Here is a 19,367-nt window from a genome sequence, read left to right as displayed (position 1 = left end):
CTGGTTGGTAAACAACCCCCGGAAGGGGAGGAGGGTGGCCCACAGCTGGGACCGTTGGTCTTCCAAGAGCTGGTGGCCAACCTCCACATCCTCAATGGATCCGCCTGCCCTAACCTGGGCTAGCATATCCAAGAGGGTTTCCGCTTCTCCCTCCTCGGGCAGGTTGCACACGGGGAGCGCACATGCCTCCCGCTCATGATGTGCCTTCATCATGTTCACATGGAAGGGCTTCCGCCTTCCACGGGCAGGGTCCAGGGTGACCAGGTACGTTACAGGGTTGAGCTGCTGGTACACGAGGTATGGGCCTTCCCAGGCTGCCTGAAGCTTGTCCTGTGGTACGGGGACCAGTACCCACACCTTTTGACCCACTTGGTAGGTCCTCTCACAAGCGTTCTGGTCGTACCAACGCTTCTGATCGGCCTGGGCTTGAGCCATATTGTCGTGTACCAGTTGCGTCAAGGCCTGCATTTTGTCCCGGAAGCGCATGACATACTCGATAACCGACACTCCAGGGGTGGCCAAATCCCCTTCCCAAGCCTCTTTCACCAGAGCCAGGGGGCCCCGCACACGTCGCCCGTACAGGAGCTCAAACGGTGAGAATCCTGTTGAGGCCTGTGGAACCTCCCGGTAAGCAAATAACAGGTGTGGGAGATACCGCTCCCAGTCACGCCCATGGGAGTCGACCAACATCTTAAGCATCTGCTTTAAGGTGCCATTAAACCGCTCGCACAGGCCATTAGTCTGTGGATGGTATGGGCTGGCCACCAGATGTCGCACCTGGACTTGCTTACAGAGGGCCTCCATCAGCTGGGACATGAATTGGGTCCCCCGGTCAGTGAGCATTTCCTGGGGAAAACCCACTCGGGAGAAAATCTCCAGCAATGCGGTGGCCACCTTGTCAGCCCGAATGGACGACAAGGCCACTGCTTCTGGGTACCGGGTGGCATAGTCCACTACCGTCAGTATGAAGCGTTTCCCGGAGCTGCTGGGGATGGCCAGCGGGCCGACCAGATCCACAGCCACCCTCCTGAAAGGCTCATCGATGATTGGCAGAGATACTAGTGGGGCTTTGGGGTGTGGCCCCGCCTTCCCCACTCTCTGACAGGTTTCACACGAACGGCAGTAGGCAGCCACATCGGCCCCCATTTTTGGCCAGTAGAAATGCTGGTTTAACCTGGCCTTGGTCTTAGCGATCCCTAGGTGTCCGGCCATCGGAATCTCATGTGCGATCCGCAACAACTCCGTCCGGAACGGATAGGGTACCACCAACTGTCGGTCCCTGGGCCACGCCTCCGGTGAACCCTGCTGGACCGTGGCCCGGTACAGCCGTCCTTGGTCCCAGACCACTCGCTCCGGGTCCGAGTCCGAGGGAGGCTGTGCCGCCTGCTCCTTAAGAGCTTTCAGGCTGTCGTCAGCTTCTAACGCTGCCTGAAACCCCTGACTAGATGTGGCCAGAATCGACGAGACTGTCACATCTTCGGTCAGTACCCCGGGACCTGTGTCCTGGCCTCCACCTGACTCGGCTGCCACTTGGTCAGAAGGGGAAGAGCTATCGGACCTCCGGGAGGCCCCTTGGCTTCCAGCACTCCCACTGCGGGTGACAGCGGCCACAGCCGCTGCGACCGTGGGTCGTGCCTGCTCCTCCTCCGTTCCTGACCAAGTCGCCGGTTCAGGCAGACCTACCTGGCTTCCTGACACCCCGGTTGTGGGGGAACCATGCACCGAGATCTTACCTGGGAGCACTTCCGCTCCTGGACCGGCCCCAATCTCACCTGCCTGTTCCCCTCCTGCAGCAACAGAACCCCGCTGTGAAATCTCTGGGGACCCCACATTTGCTGTGGTAGCCCCCACCCCACACACTGGTCCTCCCCCTGCAGCACCCTGCTCTCTGCTTATCCCTGCAGAGGGCAACAGATCCCAGCTCACAGGCTGGTTACTTGTAGAGGCATTGTCACACCTTTCTCTGACCCCCTCCCCTGTCACAGCTGCAGCTGTGTGTGTGTCTATGGTGTCTGTGCAAGCAGAAATATCAGAGTTCACTCCCTCCTCCCTTACATCATTCATAGATAACACATTAACATTGTCCGGAGGCATGTCAGTACTGGCTGAAGGTTCAGCCCTTGGTTGGGGCCCAAACTGGGAGGTTATCTGCCCCAAATCTGTCCCAAGTAGCACGTTTGCAGGGATCCGATCAGTTACCCCCACCTCCCTCACCCCCCGCCCTGCGCCCCAGTCCACATAAATGTCAGCAACAGGCAGCGCCGGGTCAGTGCCTCCAATCCCGGAGACAGCGAGGGTTTTTCCAGGGATCAAGTCTTGGGGGGACACCATCTCAGGCCGCACCAGAGTCACCTCCGAGGCGCTGTCTCGCAGTCCTATGGTCACAGACCGGCCGACGGTGACAGGTTGGAAGCTGTCCAGGGACCTACCACCACCCCCACCCACACAATACACCTTGGGCGGCCCTTGGGACGGGGACGGAGCCGGGGCCTTGGGACGCTGAGGGCACATGGCCTTGAAGTGTCCAGGTAGGTTGCACTGGTGGCACCGTCTTGGTTCCGCCACGGGCCTGGAGAGGGGAGTTGAGGGGGACACCCCCTGCAGTCTAGGGGCAGGTGGGGCAGTCGCAGAATTCATCTTACCCCCTCTCCAGGTGCTGCTGGTGGCCGCTCTCCTGGCCTCAGGGGCCCGGTTGTTGGTGTAGTCATCGGCAAGGGCAGCTGTAGCCGTGGACCCCTTTGGCTTCTGGTCTCGGATGAACTGGCGGAGATCCTCAGGGCAGTTCCACAAGAGTTGCTCCGTGATGAACAAGTCCAGGATCTCCGGTCCGGTGGAAAGCTGCAGGCCTTGGGTCCAGTGGTCGGCAGCTCGGGCAAGTGCCCGCCGGTGGTCAGCCCAGGAGTCCTTTGGTCCCTTCTGTAGGCTCCGGAACTTCTTGCGGTAGGACTCTGGAGTGAGGTTGTACTGTTGGATCAGGGCCCGCTTGATGGTGTCGTAGCCCTGATCTGCCTCAGCAGGCAAGTCCCCAAGGACATCCAGGGCCTTACCCCTTAAACGGGGGGTCAGGTATTTGGCCCACTGGTCCTTGTCCAGATGGTGCTGCAAGCAAGTCCGTTCAAAAGCAGTCAAGAAAGAGTCCAAGTCTCCATCCTTCTCCAGCACTGGGAAGTCCTCAACACGGACCTTTGGAAGTTTGGTGTCTTGAAGGTCACGTGTGGCTGATGAGGGCCGGAGCTGGGCTAGCTGCAGCTGGTAGTCACGCTCTGCCTGGCGCTCTTCACGCGCTGCCTGTCGCTCCGCAGCCTCAGCCTCACGCGCTGCTTGCCGCTCTGCCCTGCGCTCTGCCAGGAGTCCCTTGTAGCCCTCCTGGTCTCCAGCCTGGAGAAGGGCCATAGCCATTTGAAGAAGGCTATCCGAGCCTCCCAGGCTCGGTGGAATGGCACGTGGTGATCTGCGGCCCGCTGCGGAGCCTGGTGATTCACTGTCCCTTGCAGAGCGGAGGGCTGGCATCTGGCTCGTTGAGGAACCTTGGGTGAGCTCCTCCTCATCTTGTCCAGCAGTGCCAGGTTGCGCAATGTCCTCGGCCGAACGGTTTTCTGGCGTCGAGTTCCTGGAGGACTCGTGGGCAACCTCCTCATTACTGCCCACAGCACCGTCCTCCCTCTCTTCGGCTCCTGCCTTAGCATTGGCCAGTTGCATAGCTCTGCTCCTGGTGCCATCAGCCATTCTTGCAGACTTTTGGTCACTGACACATAACTGACACCTGATGCCTCCACACACCTTACAGTATCTGCACTCTGACACTCTAGTGTTGAGCTAGTCTGAAGACCCCAGCAGCCACAGCTGCTGCAGGCAGTCTTTAGTGTCTGGGAGTATGGGTCTCACACTCACACACACTATTATCTCGATCCCACCGCTATGCCACCAATATGTCACAAACCACCGGGGGGGTCACTCAGAAATCCCCCGCGCTGGCTACCAGTACGACACAATCGGGGGGTAACAAGTGGGGGTCACCCCTCCTTTATACCTCCCGACCGACAGACAGAGCACGTGACGCGCTCTCTAGCGCCCCTCTTATAGTCAGGCCAATTATGGAATTGCCCGACAATAAGCAAGGAGGCCGCTATACTACTTATGCCGATTATTGAAGGGTCCCCGGTGAGAGTAAGGTATATATTCCCCCGACCTCCGCGGGCGGAATATATAAAATCTCCCCGAATCTCACTGGCCTCCCCACAATAATCCTTGGCACAATTCGCTGCCACCAACCGATTTACGGTAACTATTAGCCGAACACACAGACGTGGGATTCAAGATCGAGATAACAGAACAGCCCAAGATTAATTATATAATTTAATCAGCCTAAAGCACACTAGAAACTACAATATATACAATAGGGAATCTACAGAATATACATATGTCAGAGTACAGTTACAGATAAAGCATGGTTTACAAACAGGTATGCAAGTCAATCAGTTACCTTGTGCGTCTGGCCACAGGGGGGCGCTGTAGACCAGGTTTCCAGGAACTCCCACAGATGTTTCCTACACGTGCCCCCAGCGAAAGAACGCTGGAAAATGGCCGAAGTAGGGTTATCAACCTGGGCAGATCCAGGTCCCCTCCTACCTTAGTGACCTCACAGGGAAGCACTGCTCCACCCCTGGCTGGAGTTATGGACAAAATCCACAACATGGAATATGGCCATAACTTTGCCTGGGAGCGTCGTAGGCGGACGCCAATGCTCTCATTGTGACAGCTATGAATTTAGCTACAGAACGAGGGGACTCATGACCTGTCTGCCAGTTCCCCATTGGCTGATATCACGCCTGGGGCATTTCCCAATGTCCTGCTCCCATAAAAAGGGTGTGCCGGCATCGTCCGCATGCAGAGACACCATTTTTATGGTTGCCATATTTATCGGAAATATGGCTTGCGAGATATGAACCATTTTTTACTGGAGTCGTTCTGTCTGGCTATTTCCATAGCCTTGCTAATGAGATACAACTCTTGTTACAGGGTGACGGCAGGGAGTCATCCTGTGTCCATTGTTCCCACACCACCTCATTTCCATATCACAGGACATGGCCATGGGATTTGTTGCTAAACCAGTTGTGTGAAGGAAAGGGGGGGGTGACACCAGGAGAGGGCTTCCTGACATACTTGAATATCATGATTTATCGTCATCTCTCCGGATTTACCTCACAGTTTCAATAAGAACAGAGATAATGGAGCAAAGTAGATGGATAGAAAGTGCAGTATGGGAGCAAGTGACGTCAGCTGCATACTGGTTACAAGCAGACCTTACATCCAGCCTTTATTACAGAGAGATACGTAAACCTCATATCCAGCCTACATTACTGAGAGAGACACTCCCACAAGAGGAAAATCTGGAAAAAAAAGATCAGCACTAACATATGTTAAAATATGTTAATATTACAAGTCAAACTTGTTCATAACCCCTCAAATGCCTCTGATTGCTGCACATAAGGCGCGCAGTTCTATGCATTTCTGGTAGCCCATAGGCTTTCATCTTACAACTCAATTGTAGGGTGTATATGGGTTGTAAATGGCAGCTAAAAGCCACATGAGGACCATGTTAGGAACTTTAATAGGTGCAGATCAAGGAAAGGGTTTAACATACGCCTGACCCAGTCCATATCATGGATAGGTCCCTGGAAGGATGTACTATGGTCCAAACAGCTTCTCCATTGGCAGCCATCATGTTCGGTTACTCATTAGCAGAGGTTCCTTCAGGCTCCTACATTTTTGGCTCACTTTGAACTCCAGCATCTCCAGACTTTCGGCCAAGCTCCTCTCTAGTCCCATGAGGCAAAGCTGAAAGACTGACAATCACAATTATGGCCTGTAATTGATAATCTGACGGGTCAACAAACTGGTTACCGAAACCAAAGCTGTAGAGAAATACAGCACCACTTTAGCAGGCGGTGATAAATAATGGCCGGGTGTTCCGGAAGTTGGAGTACCCAGGGGCGGACACATCGTTGGTGCAGCCCAGGTGGTAAGGGGGCCCATTTCCTCTTCCAAATTAGGTGGAATTGTGCATTATGATGATCTCTTGGACTGCAAAGCGCCCATTTAGTGCTCCTAGGCAGGAGCCCTTTTCTGTCTATGTCCGCCGGTGGACTGATCAAAAAGTGGTGACTTTTCTTAGCGATATGCCAGCTCATTGAGGGTCATATGGATCCCACAGAGCAAAGTTCCCGTTTGAAAAGTGAATAGGCCCATGGAGGATGGCAAGGGCCGCTCTCAGTCTAGCCTGGCCATTTACAGTATTACATAGTCGCCCAAATGCATGAATAAGTGCCCAGTTGGGTGTGTACGAATTGGTTTAAAGAACAGCAGCCCCACGAGCATCTATGGCTCTCTTGATTAGCCGACCAGGCGAAATATCACATGTAAATAATGTAGCGCCCCTAAAGCCATCAGGGATCTACAAGGTACTGCATCCATCACAGTCATGCAGGGCCTACCCCCCTACGGACCCAGAAGCCCAGTGCCGGTAACACAAACACTGTAATCCCAGTTTTCCCCAACAATCCCAAATAGAATGGTACAAGGCTAGGGTCGGACCAATGGATGGCCACCTAGAGGTGGAGCCAGTCCAGCCCACTAGTTGACCAGGTGGGAGGGGTAGACAGTGGACAGTCAGACAGGGGAGAGTGAGGAGTCTAGCAGTGACTATGAAAGTGAGGAGACGCATTGACTAGGAGTGAACAGTAACTTGGTGCCCAGGAGGGTAGTTGCCGGTGGAGTACTCCCAGAACTACGCACCAACGGGGTACAGGACCCTAGGTCAGGCAGAAGCTCCAGACAGGCCTGCTAACACCTGCACAGTGAGGGGACCATCAAGGCCCTCTCTGACCTTTAAGTCCGGGACTCCGTAGCAAAGGGAGAACCGGGGACAGGACCATAGACTCCAATTCCACAGGGTTCACGCTACCGTCATACGGACTGCAGTGGAAGATCACCAGACGGGGACCCCCAGTTGCTCTAACCACGGGACCCACCAACCAGATTACTAAACTGGCACTGCGACTAAGGGAACCTGAAAGTGAAACCAGCCGGCCTCGGGTGACCAGTTACCACCAGAAAGTGAGTTAAGAACCAGTTGCTTTGAACCCCTTGTGTGGACTACATTCTTCTGACACCCATCAAATCATCTACCCTCTGGGGCCCGGCCCTGCTTGCGGAGGGCCTAACATCCAGGCTGCCATTAACACCAGCCCCAGTAGTGGACATTGTGCAGCAACGGTTCCATCGACATAGTCGCAACACCGCAAGTGGCGTCACGTGTGAACATTATTCTAATCCCCTATAAATATTCCCCTTTTCAAAAAGGACCCAGATAACAGAGAGCATGAGAGAGGGGTGTTTGATACTGCGCCAAAAGATCACTGGAACAGATGTTTAGATTAATGTATCTTTATTTCATCCAGGTCTACGCGTTTCAGGAGCCACTGCCCCCTTCCTCAGGACCGTCAGGAAAGACAAACATCAAATCTGATTTGATGTTTGTCTTTCCTGACGGTCCTGAGACAGAAGGAGGCTGTGGACAAAAAAGCGCAAATAGGGTCTTACCCCGATATATGTGGGGTGGGGAAGGGGGAGTAAACTCACTCACCTGATGTAGTTGTGACAGTCACAACTACTATAAGTGCATGTAAAACAAGATCCACGGCTGCAGCCACCCAGTGGCAGACATCAGAAATCTGATGTCTGACGGTCCTGAGGAAGGGGGCAGTGGCTCCTGAAACGCGTAGACCTGGATGAAATAAAGATACATTAATCTAAACATCTGTTCCAGTGATCTTTTGGCGCAGTATCAAACACCCCTCTCTCATGCTCTCTGTTATCTGCCTTTTCGGGTGGCTGCAGCCTTTGATCAGATTCTACATGCGACTACAGTTGTTGTGACTTTCACAACGATATCTGGTGAGTAGTTTCACCCTCCTCCCACCCCTTATATACTGGGGTAAGACCCTATATGCGCTTTTTTTCCACAGCTTTCTTGTCCAAAAAGGACCCAGAGCACAGGACTGGGCAACGGGCACCAAAGTGACATTCCCCAGCTATACACCGCCTGGGACAGAGTACCCCATAATCCTTGGCGACACACGAACACTACAATGCTCGGATGTTCTGTACTCGTTGTGGAGACACGGGGGTCAGTGGGTGCTCTCGTCCACTAAAACCCGCCACCTATAGAAAGACAGCGTGGCTCAGGGCTCATCCCAACTGAACGCCGGCCTCCTTAACCGTGGGCGTAACACTACTCAGACAACACAGGGTGAGGGAACCACAATAATTAGACTTTATTGGATCCCCAAACAATTAACAGCACATAACACAACCAGCAAAACACACAAATGTAACAGGCAACAGAGTCTCACCCTTCCGCTGGCTCACCAGGGATTTAGAATGTCCATGCCTCAGAGCTTCCAGGGCCGCTTACTCCAGTCCAGCAGCACCCCGCTTTTGGCGGGCACCCACCAAGCAAGGAATAATGCCAGATTTAGGAAGCTGTGTGAGGTCTGTAACAGGTGACTGAACTGTCCCAACCTGAGTGTCCTCCTTAGGTAGTTCTGGTATGATGATACAATCCTGGCAGCCGGGGTCGAAATCCCTAGGCTGTGGATATGGTCTCCAACCGGAACCGGAGCCCCTAGATTGAAGCCATAAGATATCCTGATCCTCTAGTCAGCTCCAAAGAACTTAGACTGGATCCATCAGCATCCAACAACCTTCAACCACCCTGGTGGCTTAAAGAAGTCCCTTTTATAGCCATAACTTTCCCTTAGGATACACTGCGTCCTCATCGATTGGTTGGACAAGATTGCTTCTCCCATTGGATGAATTTCAAGCTGCATGGATAATGTTCATTTAAATGATGTGCATAGAAAGACTCAGTATATCTACATTGAGTCGGCAAGTCACCGACTAGACAATGGCTACTAAGGTAATTACATTATCAATACACAACTACAATACAATGATTACTGGAAGAGACTGGAGATACAATAGCTAAGCAAACATGACTTAGCACACATAAGAACAATAGTCTGGCTGAATGTTAAGAAACTTTAACCCATGAGAGTCCATGTCGTCACACTCGTAACTAGTGATGAGTGGGCACTACCATGCTCGGGTGCTCAGTACTCGTAACTAGTGATGAGTGAGCACTACCATGCTCGGGTGATCAGTACTTGTAACTAGTGATGAGCGGGCACTACCATGCTCAGGTGCTCAGTACTGGTAACGGATGCTCGGTACTCGGAACCAGCAGTTGGATGCTCGGATGGGCGCAACTCGAGTACCAGAGTAAAATGGAAGTCAATTGGGGTCTCGAGCATTTTCTGGGAAATCTTTTGGCAAAATGCTTGAGTTCTTCATTGATTTCCATTATACTCAGGTACTTGAGTTGCGCCCATCCGAGTGTTCACCTGCTCATTATTAGTACTGTTCATGGTAGTGCCCGCTCATCACTAATCACAAGTGCAGAGCACCCGAGCATGGTAATGTCCGCTCATCACTAGTTACAAGTACCGAGCACCCGAGCATGGTATTGTGCGCTCATCACTACACACCTTTTGGCTACACATATGCCCCTATTATCCTCAAACTGCCTGCAGGATCCCACAGCCCGATCCCACAGCCCGAGACCACGCTTCCTATCTAATGGACCTTTCCAAAGCTCCTTGAAGACAACTGTACGCGTTACTGATGCACGCCCCAGAAAGTTGTATATACAGAACATGCAACAAGAGAATCCCTTAGTCACCCCCGTTTACTGTGGTATGCTTTTGTGACGCCCTGGACTAGCCAGGTAGTCACAAACACAACATCACACACACCCCCTCCCCTGGTTAGGCAACAACAGTCAAACAAAATCCTTGTTGCCTCCTCCAGGGTCTGATGTCCATACCAGGTGGGGCGGAGCCAGGTGGTTGGCCCCACCCACCAAGGAATTCACAGGCCTGGAGGCGGGAAAAAGCAGTAGATTCGAGTTGGAGTTGAAAGTGACAGGACAGAAACTGTTGGTGTCTGGGTAGGAGCCCAGGCACTGTCAGCAAGGTCGGCAGACGGTGGTGGCCGTCTGCAGGAGTTGGCGCAGGTCAGCGGAACCGTAGGACCGGGGACGGGCAGTGGCCCGCCGGTACCGAGCCAGGGAGCAGATCTGAACCAAGCACAAAGGCAGGGCCATCAGACCCCGACCAGGCTAGGAGCCGCCGACAACGGTCAAATCAGATAGTGACCGGGACCTCAGGGGTTCCCTCACACCCAAGACCCGACAGAAGGCAACCGTCCACACAGTGAGGATAAAAGGCCACCGCCATAGTCTAGAGAACCAAGGGCCAGCGCCTGCGGGCAAAACGGGCTCCTTCGGTACATACACGCCGGGGAGCGGACTACCTGTGGGAAACCATCGGAGTCAATACATACACAGTGGTGCAGGGAAATACAGCCACCATCAACCTGTCCGGGGAGAGCAAAGACACTGCAGCCGGCCGCGGGACCCGTCCATCCAGCCATTTGGTTTACCAGAGACTCTGTGAATCTGTGCCTGAGTGAGTACAACAGTGCCATCCGGCACCGTGCCGCGCTGCCCCTGCACCCCGGCCTTCCTGCCTCCCCGTACGGCCACCGGGCCCTGGGATCACCAACCCCTACCCACGGAGGGGGAACCAACATCCTAGCTGCTCCCTACCATCGCTCCCGGGATCCCCGTCACCAGCAGCGGTGGTGCCCATTATCACCACGACCCGTGTGTGGCGTCACAAACTATCCCCCCAAACAAACCACCCCTTTTCACTCGTGGGTGAGGAGCGCTGCTCGAGTCCCCGGGTCCGGCCCACCGCTCGAGCCACAGAGCAGCAGCAGCCCCGGACCCGAGCGTAGCCCCTCCGCCCGAGACACTTTGTAGCAAAGATGGCCCCCAACATGATCTCAGCGGAAGACGATTGATGAACTGATTAACTAATCAGCAATTACATATTCTTCTTTACTTATCATGCATGTCGTTAAATCCGACCTAAACGAGTACTAATCATTTCATTATGAATGGAGATTGTACATGCCGTTTGTAAGTCTGAATTTCAATAGTGTTGTCGTCGTTTCTTTGCGGCCTTTTTGGATCTTCCGCAATATTTATTTTTGCTGCAATTTTCTTAAAATTTGGTAAAGGCGCAAAGATTTTCAGAAAATGATGTGACCTCGAAGGAAGGGCAGCCATAGGGAGGTCTGGTGCTAGTGAGAGTTGGGCCATTTAGGGAGGTGGGTCTGTGAGTGCCCCATGTGGGCCACTGCCTTACTGGTGGCCAAATTGTATTGACAGCCAGAGTGCTTTGCTCCGCTAGGACAGTGGGGTACATTAGGGAGGCCAGTGGTGGGTTATGGTGGTCCTCTCAAGCCCAGGCATGGCTATAAATGGGGTCCTGTAGAGAAGGTTCGGAAGGTCCTTCTAGGTTTGGGATGCGGCCAGGTACTATGGCCATAAGCTAGAATAGACTGGGTGGAGCAGAAGGTACGAGGGATGGAAAGGGGGGGGGGGGGGCGGAAGCTACCTAAAGACAGATAATAGGTGCCCTTTCAGACCACCTTACAATTATCTGCCTTTAAAAGGAGACATGTGGGGGACAGGACTTTTTTTTGGGGGGGGTGAAATGCCTGTATTTTTAGCTAAAAAGCATTTTTCCCAACTGGGTATCATCATTTTTAGACCATTTAACTTCTACAGTCTCTAGGTATCATTGTAAATAGAAGGCTGCAGAAGGAGTTAACTATGAAACTATCAGTGAGCTTGTCTTGACGGCTGGAAGATTGAGTCTTCTCTGGAAGGAGCTGATTTTTGGACCATACCAAAAGCTCAATTTTTTTCTTGGTCTAGTCGAGACTTACAAGTCCTGTCAGGCGCGTTTACGAGTAAAAAAAAATCCCCCAAAAGTGCTAATAAAAAGACCAGTCTTCAGTGCAATATTGTGTGGTCGTCCATAGCAACCAATATCTATAATAAAAAATAGGGCACTCAGCGTAATCTTTGTAACAAATTAGCTTTATTTAAAAATACAAATTTAATTAAGGCAACTTTTCAGTGAAATGTGTAAGAAAAAACAATTAAAATTGTTCTGTTCAAGCTGTTGTTCCCCCGGGCACGGCTCACTGTGACCTATGGAAAGGGAAAGCTTCAGGCAGAACCAGAGGCCTAAAATGGCCACTCCTAAAAAGTATGTGTGACATGATACAATAGGACTTAGGACCTTAAAACAACAGGCCTCCATACACCACCTCATGAGGAAATCCTGTTCACACCAGTTACAGAAAGACCTGCATAACAAAACAAGAGATAGTGGTCTCTGACATATTACAGCTCTGTGGTGGCAGCCATTTTGTAACACACTGGTTTATGGTTTGGTACAGCTCTTGGGATGAAGACATTTTGTGTCACAATGATTTTTGACTCAATACAGGCCAAAAAAATTGTGTTACAATGGTTTTTGACTCAGTACAGCTTTGTGGAGACAGCCATTTTGCGATAATGGTTTAGCAATTAAATCAACTCTGTGAAGGCAGCCATTTTGTGTCAACAATGGTTTATGACTGAATAGAGCTCTATAAAGGCAGCCATTTTGTGTCAATGATTTATGACTGAATAAAGCTCTATAAAAGGCAGCCATTTTGTGTCACAAGGGTTTATGACCCAGTAGTGGAAGTATGTTGCGTTACAATGGTTTTTGGTTTGGTACAGCTTTGTAGAGGCAGCCATTTTGTGTCACAATGGTTTATGACTGAATAAAGCTCTATAAAGGCAGCCATTTTGTGTCAAAATGGTTTATGACTGAATAAAGCTCTACAAAAGGCAGCCATTTTGTGTCACAATGATTTATGACTGAATAGAGCTCTATAAAAAGGCAGACATTTTGTGTCACAATGGTTCATGACGCAGTACAGGAGGCAAAAATGTTGTGCTATAATGGTTTTGGCTCGGTACAGCTTTGTAGAAGCAGCCATTTTATGTCCCAATGGTTTATGATAGTACTGTTCTATAAAGACAGCCATTTTGTATCAATCTAGTACTGGAGGCAAAAATGTTGTCACAATGGGTTTTTGACTCAGTATAGCTTTGTGGAGGCAGCCATTTTGTGTCACAATGCCTTATGACAGAGTACAGCTTTATAAAAAGCAGCCATTTTGTGTCAATGGATTAATGACCGAGTACAGTTTTATAAAAGCAGCCATTTTGTGTCAAAATGGTTTATTACATGAGGCAAAAATGTTGTGTTACAATGGTCTTTACTCAGTACAGCTTTGAGGCAGCCATTTTGTGACAATGGCTTAGCAATTGGAACAGCTATGTGGAGGCCGGCATTTTGTCACAGTGGTTAGCTCTAATAAAGCAGCCATTTTGTATCACAATGGTTTATGATCGAGTACAGAAGGCAAAAGTGTTGTGTTACAATGGTTTTTGACTCTGTATAGCTTTATGGAGGCAGCCATTTTGTGACAATAGTTTAGGACCAAGTTCAGCTCTGTAAAAGGCAGTCATTTTATGTCACAATGGTATATGACCCAGTACTGGAGGCAAAAACTGTGTGTTACAATGGTTTTTGACATGGTACAGCCTTAAGGAGACAGCCATTTTGTGACAATGGTTTAGGAATCCGAACAGCTTTGTGGAGGCAGCCATTTTGTGTCACAATGATTTATAACCCAGTACAGGATGCAAAAATGTTGTTTTGGACTCTCTACAGTTTTATCAAGACAGCCATTTTGTGACAATGGTTGTTGACTCTGTACAGCTCTATAAAAAGGCAGCCATTTTGTGACGCTCTCTCCTATGACATATAGGGATATTCCAGTATTCCGGAAATATTAAATAGCCACTAAATAGGATATGATTTTCATATTGACTAATCGCCAAAATGGGGCACTTGTGTCATTTTTTTCTTCCCTAGCCGCAATACCAAAGTCAAAAAAAGTGGAAATGAGTTTTCGGTTGACTATGCTCCATATCTTTTTTTTTTTTTTTTTTATCTATGGCTGATCACGGAGTTCAGTTTTCATGGACACTCCTGTGGAGAATTAATGTAGGGTCTCGTGAACAGAGAAGATTCTGGTTAGGTTCTGTGTGGTAGGCCCCACACTGATCTAACAATTATCATCTAAACCAGCTAATACAGCTTGTGGAGGCCATTTTGTACCAGTCACTCAACAAAATGGCTGCCTGTTTGGCACACTTTAACCTAACTTATACTTACAAATATTTTCGTGAAAAAAAAAAAAATATTAAAGAAAAAACAGAATTGCACATGAGAAACCAAGCAAAATATTTGCCGATTGCCCCATTATATACTTAAAAGGCCCAAATGAGCGGTCAATCAGTGTACCTATACCGCCGCCCACTTGACTTTTCACAGCACATACTTTTTTTTTTATTTTACAAGTATCTTTAAAAGTCATCAACCCTTTTTCATGACCAGCATGGCGCTTGCCTTGAGTGTAAACTGTAAGGCCCCCCTAGAGAAGAGAATCGGTGGTCTCCAGACATAGAGGACAATTTGTGAAGAAGTCCGCCGCGTCATCAAAAATATCCTTCTGGATCATTTGATATAAGGATTTTGTGAAAAGAAAAAAAAAAAAAAAAAAAAAAAAAAAAACTTCCCTCATGGAACATCCCTCAAAATTTCATTTCTTCACACACCTTACACAGATATTCGGAGCCAAAAAGAGAGAGCGAGGGCCAGAATTGTACTAATTTGTCTGGCCTCCCTTTAAAAGTAGTTCGGTGCCTGCGGGATGGGTAACGAGCCCATATTTAATTATGACTTCCACATCCTGGGGTCTGTACAAAGACGTCTCTTTTCCAGTAAGGCATAAACATTTAAAAAAAAAAAAAAAAAAATCCGCCATGCCGGTTCAGTGGTCTTCTCTTTGGTAACGGATATATTTCAGTAGTAATTATTAAAAAATCCATGGAAAATGTATTTCACTCCCCCCAAAAAAAATGTCATCCTCTCGCACATCGTTCACACAGGAAAAAAAAAAATACACATCAGGCGGAGTAAGAAACTTCAACTGGGCTGATTTGATCTGGCAGAACCTCTGCATGAAAAGAAATATAAAAATTATTATGCGAGTAGTAAATATTAAAGCTACACCTTTTTTTTTATATATATATATGTATGTGTGTGTGTGTGTGTGTGTGTGTGTGTATGTATGCATGTATGCATGTATGCATGTATGTATGTGTGTGCGTAATATTAATTAATATATATATATATATATATAATTATATATTATATACACACATACACACATACATACATATATGTGTGTGTGTATGTGTATGCATATATTTGTGTGTATATATATATATATATATATATATATATATATATATATATATATATATATATATATATATATATATATATATATATATATATATATATATATATATATATATACAGTGCCTACAAGTAGTATTCAACCCCCTGCAGATTTAGCAGGTTTACACATTCGGAATTAACTTGGCATTGTGACCTTTGGACTGTAGATCAGCCTGGAAGTGTGAAATGCAGCAAAAAAGAATGTTATTTTTTTTTAAAATTGTGAAAAGTTTATTCAGAGGGTCAGTTATTATTCAACCCCTCAATCCACCAGAATTCTGTTTGGTTCCCCTAAAGTATTAAGAAGTATTTCAGGCACAAAGAACAATGAGCTTCACATGTTTGGATTAATTATCTCTTTTTCCAGCCTTTTCTGACTAATTAAGACCCTCCCTAAACTTGTGAACAGCACTCATAGATGGTCAACATGGGAAAGACAAAGGAGCATTCCAAGGCCATCAGAGACAAGATCGTGGAGGGTCACAAGGCTGGCAAGGGGTACAAAACTTTTTCCAAGGAGTTGGGCCTACCTGTCTCCACTGTTGGGAGCATCATCCGGAAGTGGAAGGCTTATGGAACTACTGTTAGCCTTCCACGGCCTGGACAGCCTTTGAAAGTTTCCACCCGTGCCGAGGCCAGGCTTGTCCGAAGAGTCAAGGCTAACCCAAGGACAACAAGGAAGGAGCTCCGGGAAGATCTCATGGCAGTGGGGACATTGGTTTCAGTCAATACCATAAGTAACATACTCCACCGCAATGGTCTCCGTTCCAGACGAGCCCGTAAGGTACCTTTACTTTCAAAGCGTCATGTCAAGCCTCGTCTACAGTTTGCTCATGATCACTTGGAGGACTCTGAGACAGACTGGTTCAAGGTTCTCTGGTCTGATAAAACCAAGATTGAGATCTTTGGTGCCAACCACACACGTGACGTTTGGAGACTGGATGGCACTGCATACGACCCCAAGAATACCATCCCTACAGTCAAGCATGGTGGTGGCAGCATCATGCTGTGGGGCTGTTTCTCAGCCAAGGGGCCTGGCCATCTGGTCCGCATCCATGGGAAGATGGATAGCACGGCCTACCTGGAGATTTTGGCCAAGAACCTCCGCTCCTCCATCAAGGATCTTAAGATGGGTCGTCATTTCATCTTCCAACAAGACAACGACCCAAAGCACACAGCCAAGAAAACCAAGGCCTCGTTCAAGAGGAAAAAATCAAGGTGTTGCAGTGGCCTAGTCAGTCTCCTGACCTTAAACCAATTGAAAACTTGTGGAAGGAGCTCAAGATTAAAGTCCACATGAGACACCCAAAGAACCTAGATAACTTGGAGAAGATCTGCATGGAGGAGTGGGCCAAGATAACTCCAGAGACCTGTGCCGGCCTGATCAGGTCTTATAAAAGACAATTATTAGCTGTAATTGCAAACAAGGGTTATTCCACAAAATATTAAACCTAGGGGTTGAATAATAATTGACCCACACTTTTATGTTGAAAATTTATTAAAATTTAACTGAGCAACATAACTTGTTGGTTTGTAAGATTTATGCATCTGTTAATAAATCCTGCTCTTGTTTGAAGTTTGCAGGCTCTAACTTATTTGCATCTTATCAAACCTGCTAAATCTGCAGGGGGTTGAATACTACTTGTAGGCACTGTATATATATATTAGTGTGTATTATGTGAGTGTAATATATATATATATATATATATATATATATATATATATATATATATATATATATATATATATATATATATATATATATATATATATATATATATATATTATATACACACATACATACACACAGATTCATATATACATACACACATACATATATACATATACATACATATATATACATACATACATACATACACATATATATATACACACACACACACACACATTCATATACATATATATACACATATACACACACACGTATGTATACATATATACATAATTATAAGAGGTGCATAGCTAGTAGTTGAACCCAAGGGTCTGGTGCCTAATGATATCAGACATCCCTCTGCCACATTCTTTTTTCTTCCCCCTTTGGCTGGAATCACACTTCCGATTCTCATGCTAGAAAGTGGCACGATTTCTTCTCACATTTCATCAGTGTGCTGTCAGGTTTTTTTTTTATGTACTGTTCTGTACAGGAGCATTTACAGTGTTCTCTGCTACATGCGTGAAATGTATTGAGAAAAACAGATGTCACTAGGATGGTGTGTGCCGTCCGTGTGACATCAATTTTTTTTTCACGCTCCCATAAACTTGCACTGAAGAGACTCGCGCGAGAAACTCACCAAAACGCAGCTTGCTGCGATTTTTTTTCTCAGTCCGTTTTGGACTGAGAAAAAAAATAGCAGATGGGAGCTGCCTCATTGATTAACATTGGTCTGAGAGCAATGCGAGATTTTCTCGCATTGCACTCGTGCGAGTTAATCGCAAGTGTGACTCCAGCCTTACTCTGAGACCCATAACTTTTTTTTTTAATTTTATCTGTCAATATAGCCCTATGAGGCCTTTTTTTTTTTTTTTTGTGGGACGGGTTGTACTTTTGAATGACACCATTCATTTTTTTACCATATAGTAAAATGAATGAAAAATGAGAAGAAAAAAAAACCTCCGAATGTAGAGAAATTATGAAAAAAATAAAAAATTCTACAATGTTCGGTTTTTGTTTTTTTTATTTACGGTGTTTACTTTATGGTATATCTGATGCGTCGGTGTGAAGCCTCAGGTTGGTACGAGTTCATAGACCCCAAACATGTATAGGTTTACTTTTCCCTAAATGGTGAAAAAAAATTCTGAAGTTTCTCCAAACAAAAAAAATTGCACTTTAGTCACCATTTTCCGAGACCCTTAACGTTCTCATTTTTTGGGATATGGGCCTCAGTGATGGCTTATTTTTTGCATCTAAAGCTGGCGTTTCTAATTATACCATTTTTGGGTAAATGTACTGTTTTGATCGCCTATTAGTGTATTTCAATACAATGTTGCGGTGACCAAAAAAAAAGTTATTTTTTCGTTTGGGATTCTTTTTTCGCCCTACAACGTGTACCGATCAGATTAATTGATTTTATATTTTGCTTGACCGGGCGTTTCTGAACGCAGCAATACCAAATATGTGTATCTTTTTATTTTTTTTTTTAAATGTTTATTTTCAATGGGACAAAAGGGGGTGATTTGAACTTTTTTTTTTTATATTTTTCAGAAATTTTTTGTTTACATTTTTAACGGATTTTATTAGTCTCCCTAAAGGACTGAACAGTCTGATCGCTTCTCCTGATCAGAGCAATGCTTAAGCATTGCTCTGATCAGGAGAAATGCTCATCTATAAGTGCCGGTGCTCTGTCGGCTCTCACAGGAAGTAACTCATGACAGGGTCAGGGGTAATCATCTGACACTGAACTGTCATGGCAACACAGTGGCGCCCCGTGGATCACCGATGGTGGCGGGGAACAGTGCGATCCCTGCCACGATGCTTTAAATTATGCTGTCAGAGTTTGACAGCGCAATCTAAGTGGTCAACAGGCGCGGGTGGATCGAAGATCCACCTGTGCCTGTTCATATGCGGGTAATAATGCAGGCTCACCACCAGAGCCTGCGATAACAGCAAAGACACAACCAATGATGTACTAGTGCACCATTACATCTCCTCATTTGGTTTCAGATTGATGGTCCTTGCTTCCCAGAGGGAGCGCTGCCTATAGTCATCCAGCATGTGTGTGTGCAGACTGACACTGCATGATCCTCCTGACTCCTTTCTGCTGACAGCTATTGCTGCACTGTCAGGTGCAGCGAGTGTAGTGAGTGGCATCAACAGAGAGGTGCCAGGAAGCAAAACCGGCTCGGGATGCAGGCAGAGTCGGTGTGCATTTGTTGGCAAAAAATTTAGCTGTAAGAGTGTACACGAAAAAAAACCCCAAAAACCTTCCAATAGTTTGGAAA

At 47.5% G+C, this 19,367-nt stretch overlaps 1 protein-coding gene across 1 annotated transcript in view; it reads right to left on the bottom strand.

Moving 5' to 3' along the window:
* Nucleotides 1-14,634: 14,634 nt before the first annotated feature.
* The window catches only part of PRRG2 (proline rich and Gla domain 2), a 54,271-nt gene continuing 49,538 nt past the window's right edge, over nt 14,635-19,367 (bottom strand). The window contains exon 7 of the mRNA XM_075329402.1: nt 14,635-15,120. Within this exon, the coding sequence (XP_075185517.1) occupies nt 15,090-15,120 (31 nt within the window). The 3' untranslated portion in view covers nt 14,635-15,089. The remainder of the gene's footprint in view (nt 15,121-19,367) is intronic.

The sequence above is a fragment of the Anomaloglossus baeobatrachus genome, chromosome 11 (assembly GCF_048569485.1).
Source record: "Anomaloglossus baeobatrachus isolate aAnoBae1 chromosome 11, aAnoBae1.hap1, whole genome shotgun sequence".
In the NCBI taxonomy this organism is placed as follows: domain Eukaryota; kingdom Metazoa; phylum Chordata; class Amphibia; order Anura; family Aromobatidae; genus Anomaloglossus; species Anomaloglossus baeobatrachus.
This window is presented reverse-complemented; position numbering and strand designations above follow the sequence as displayed.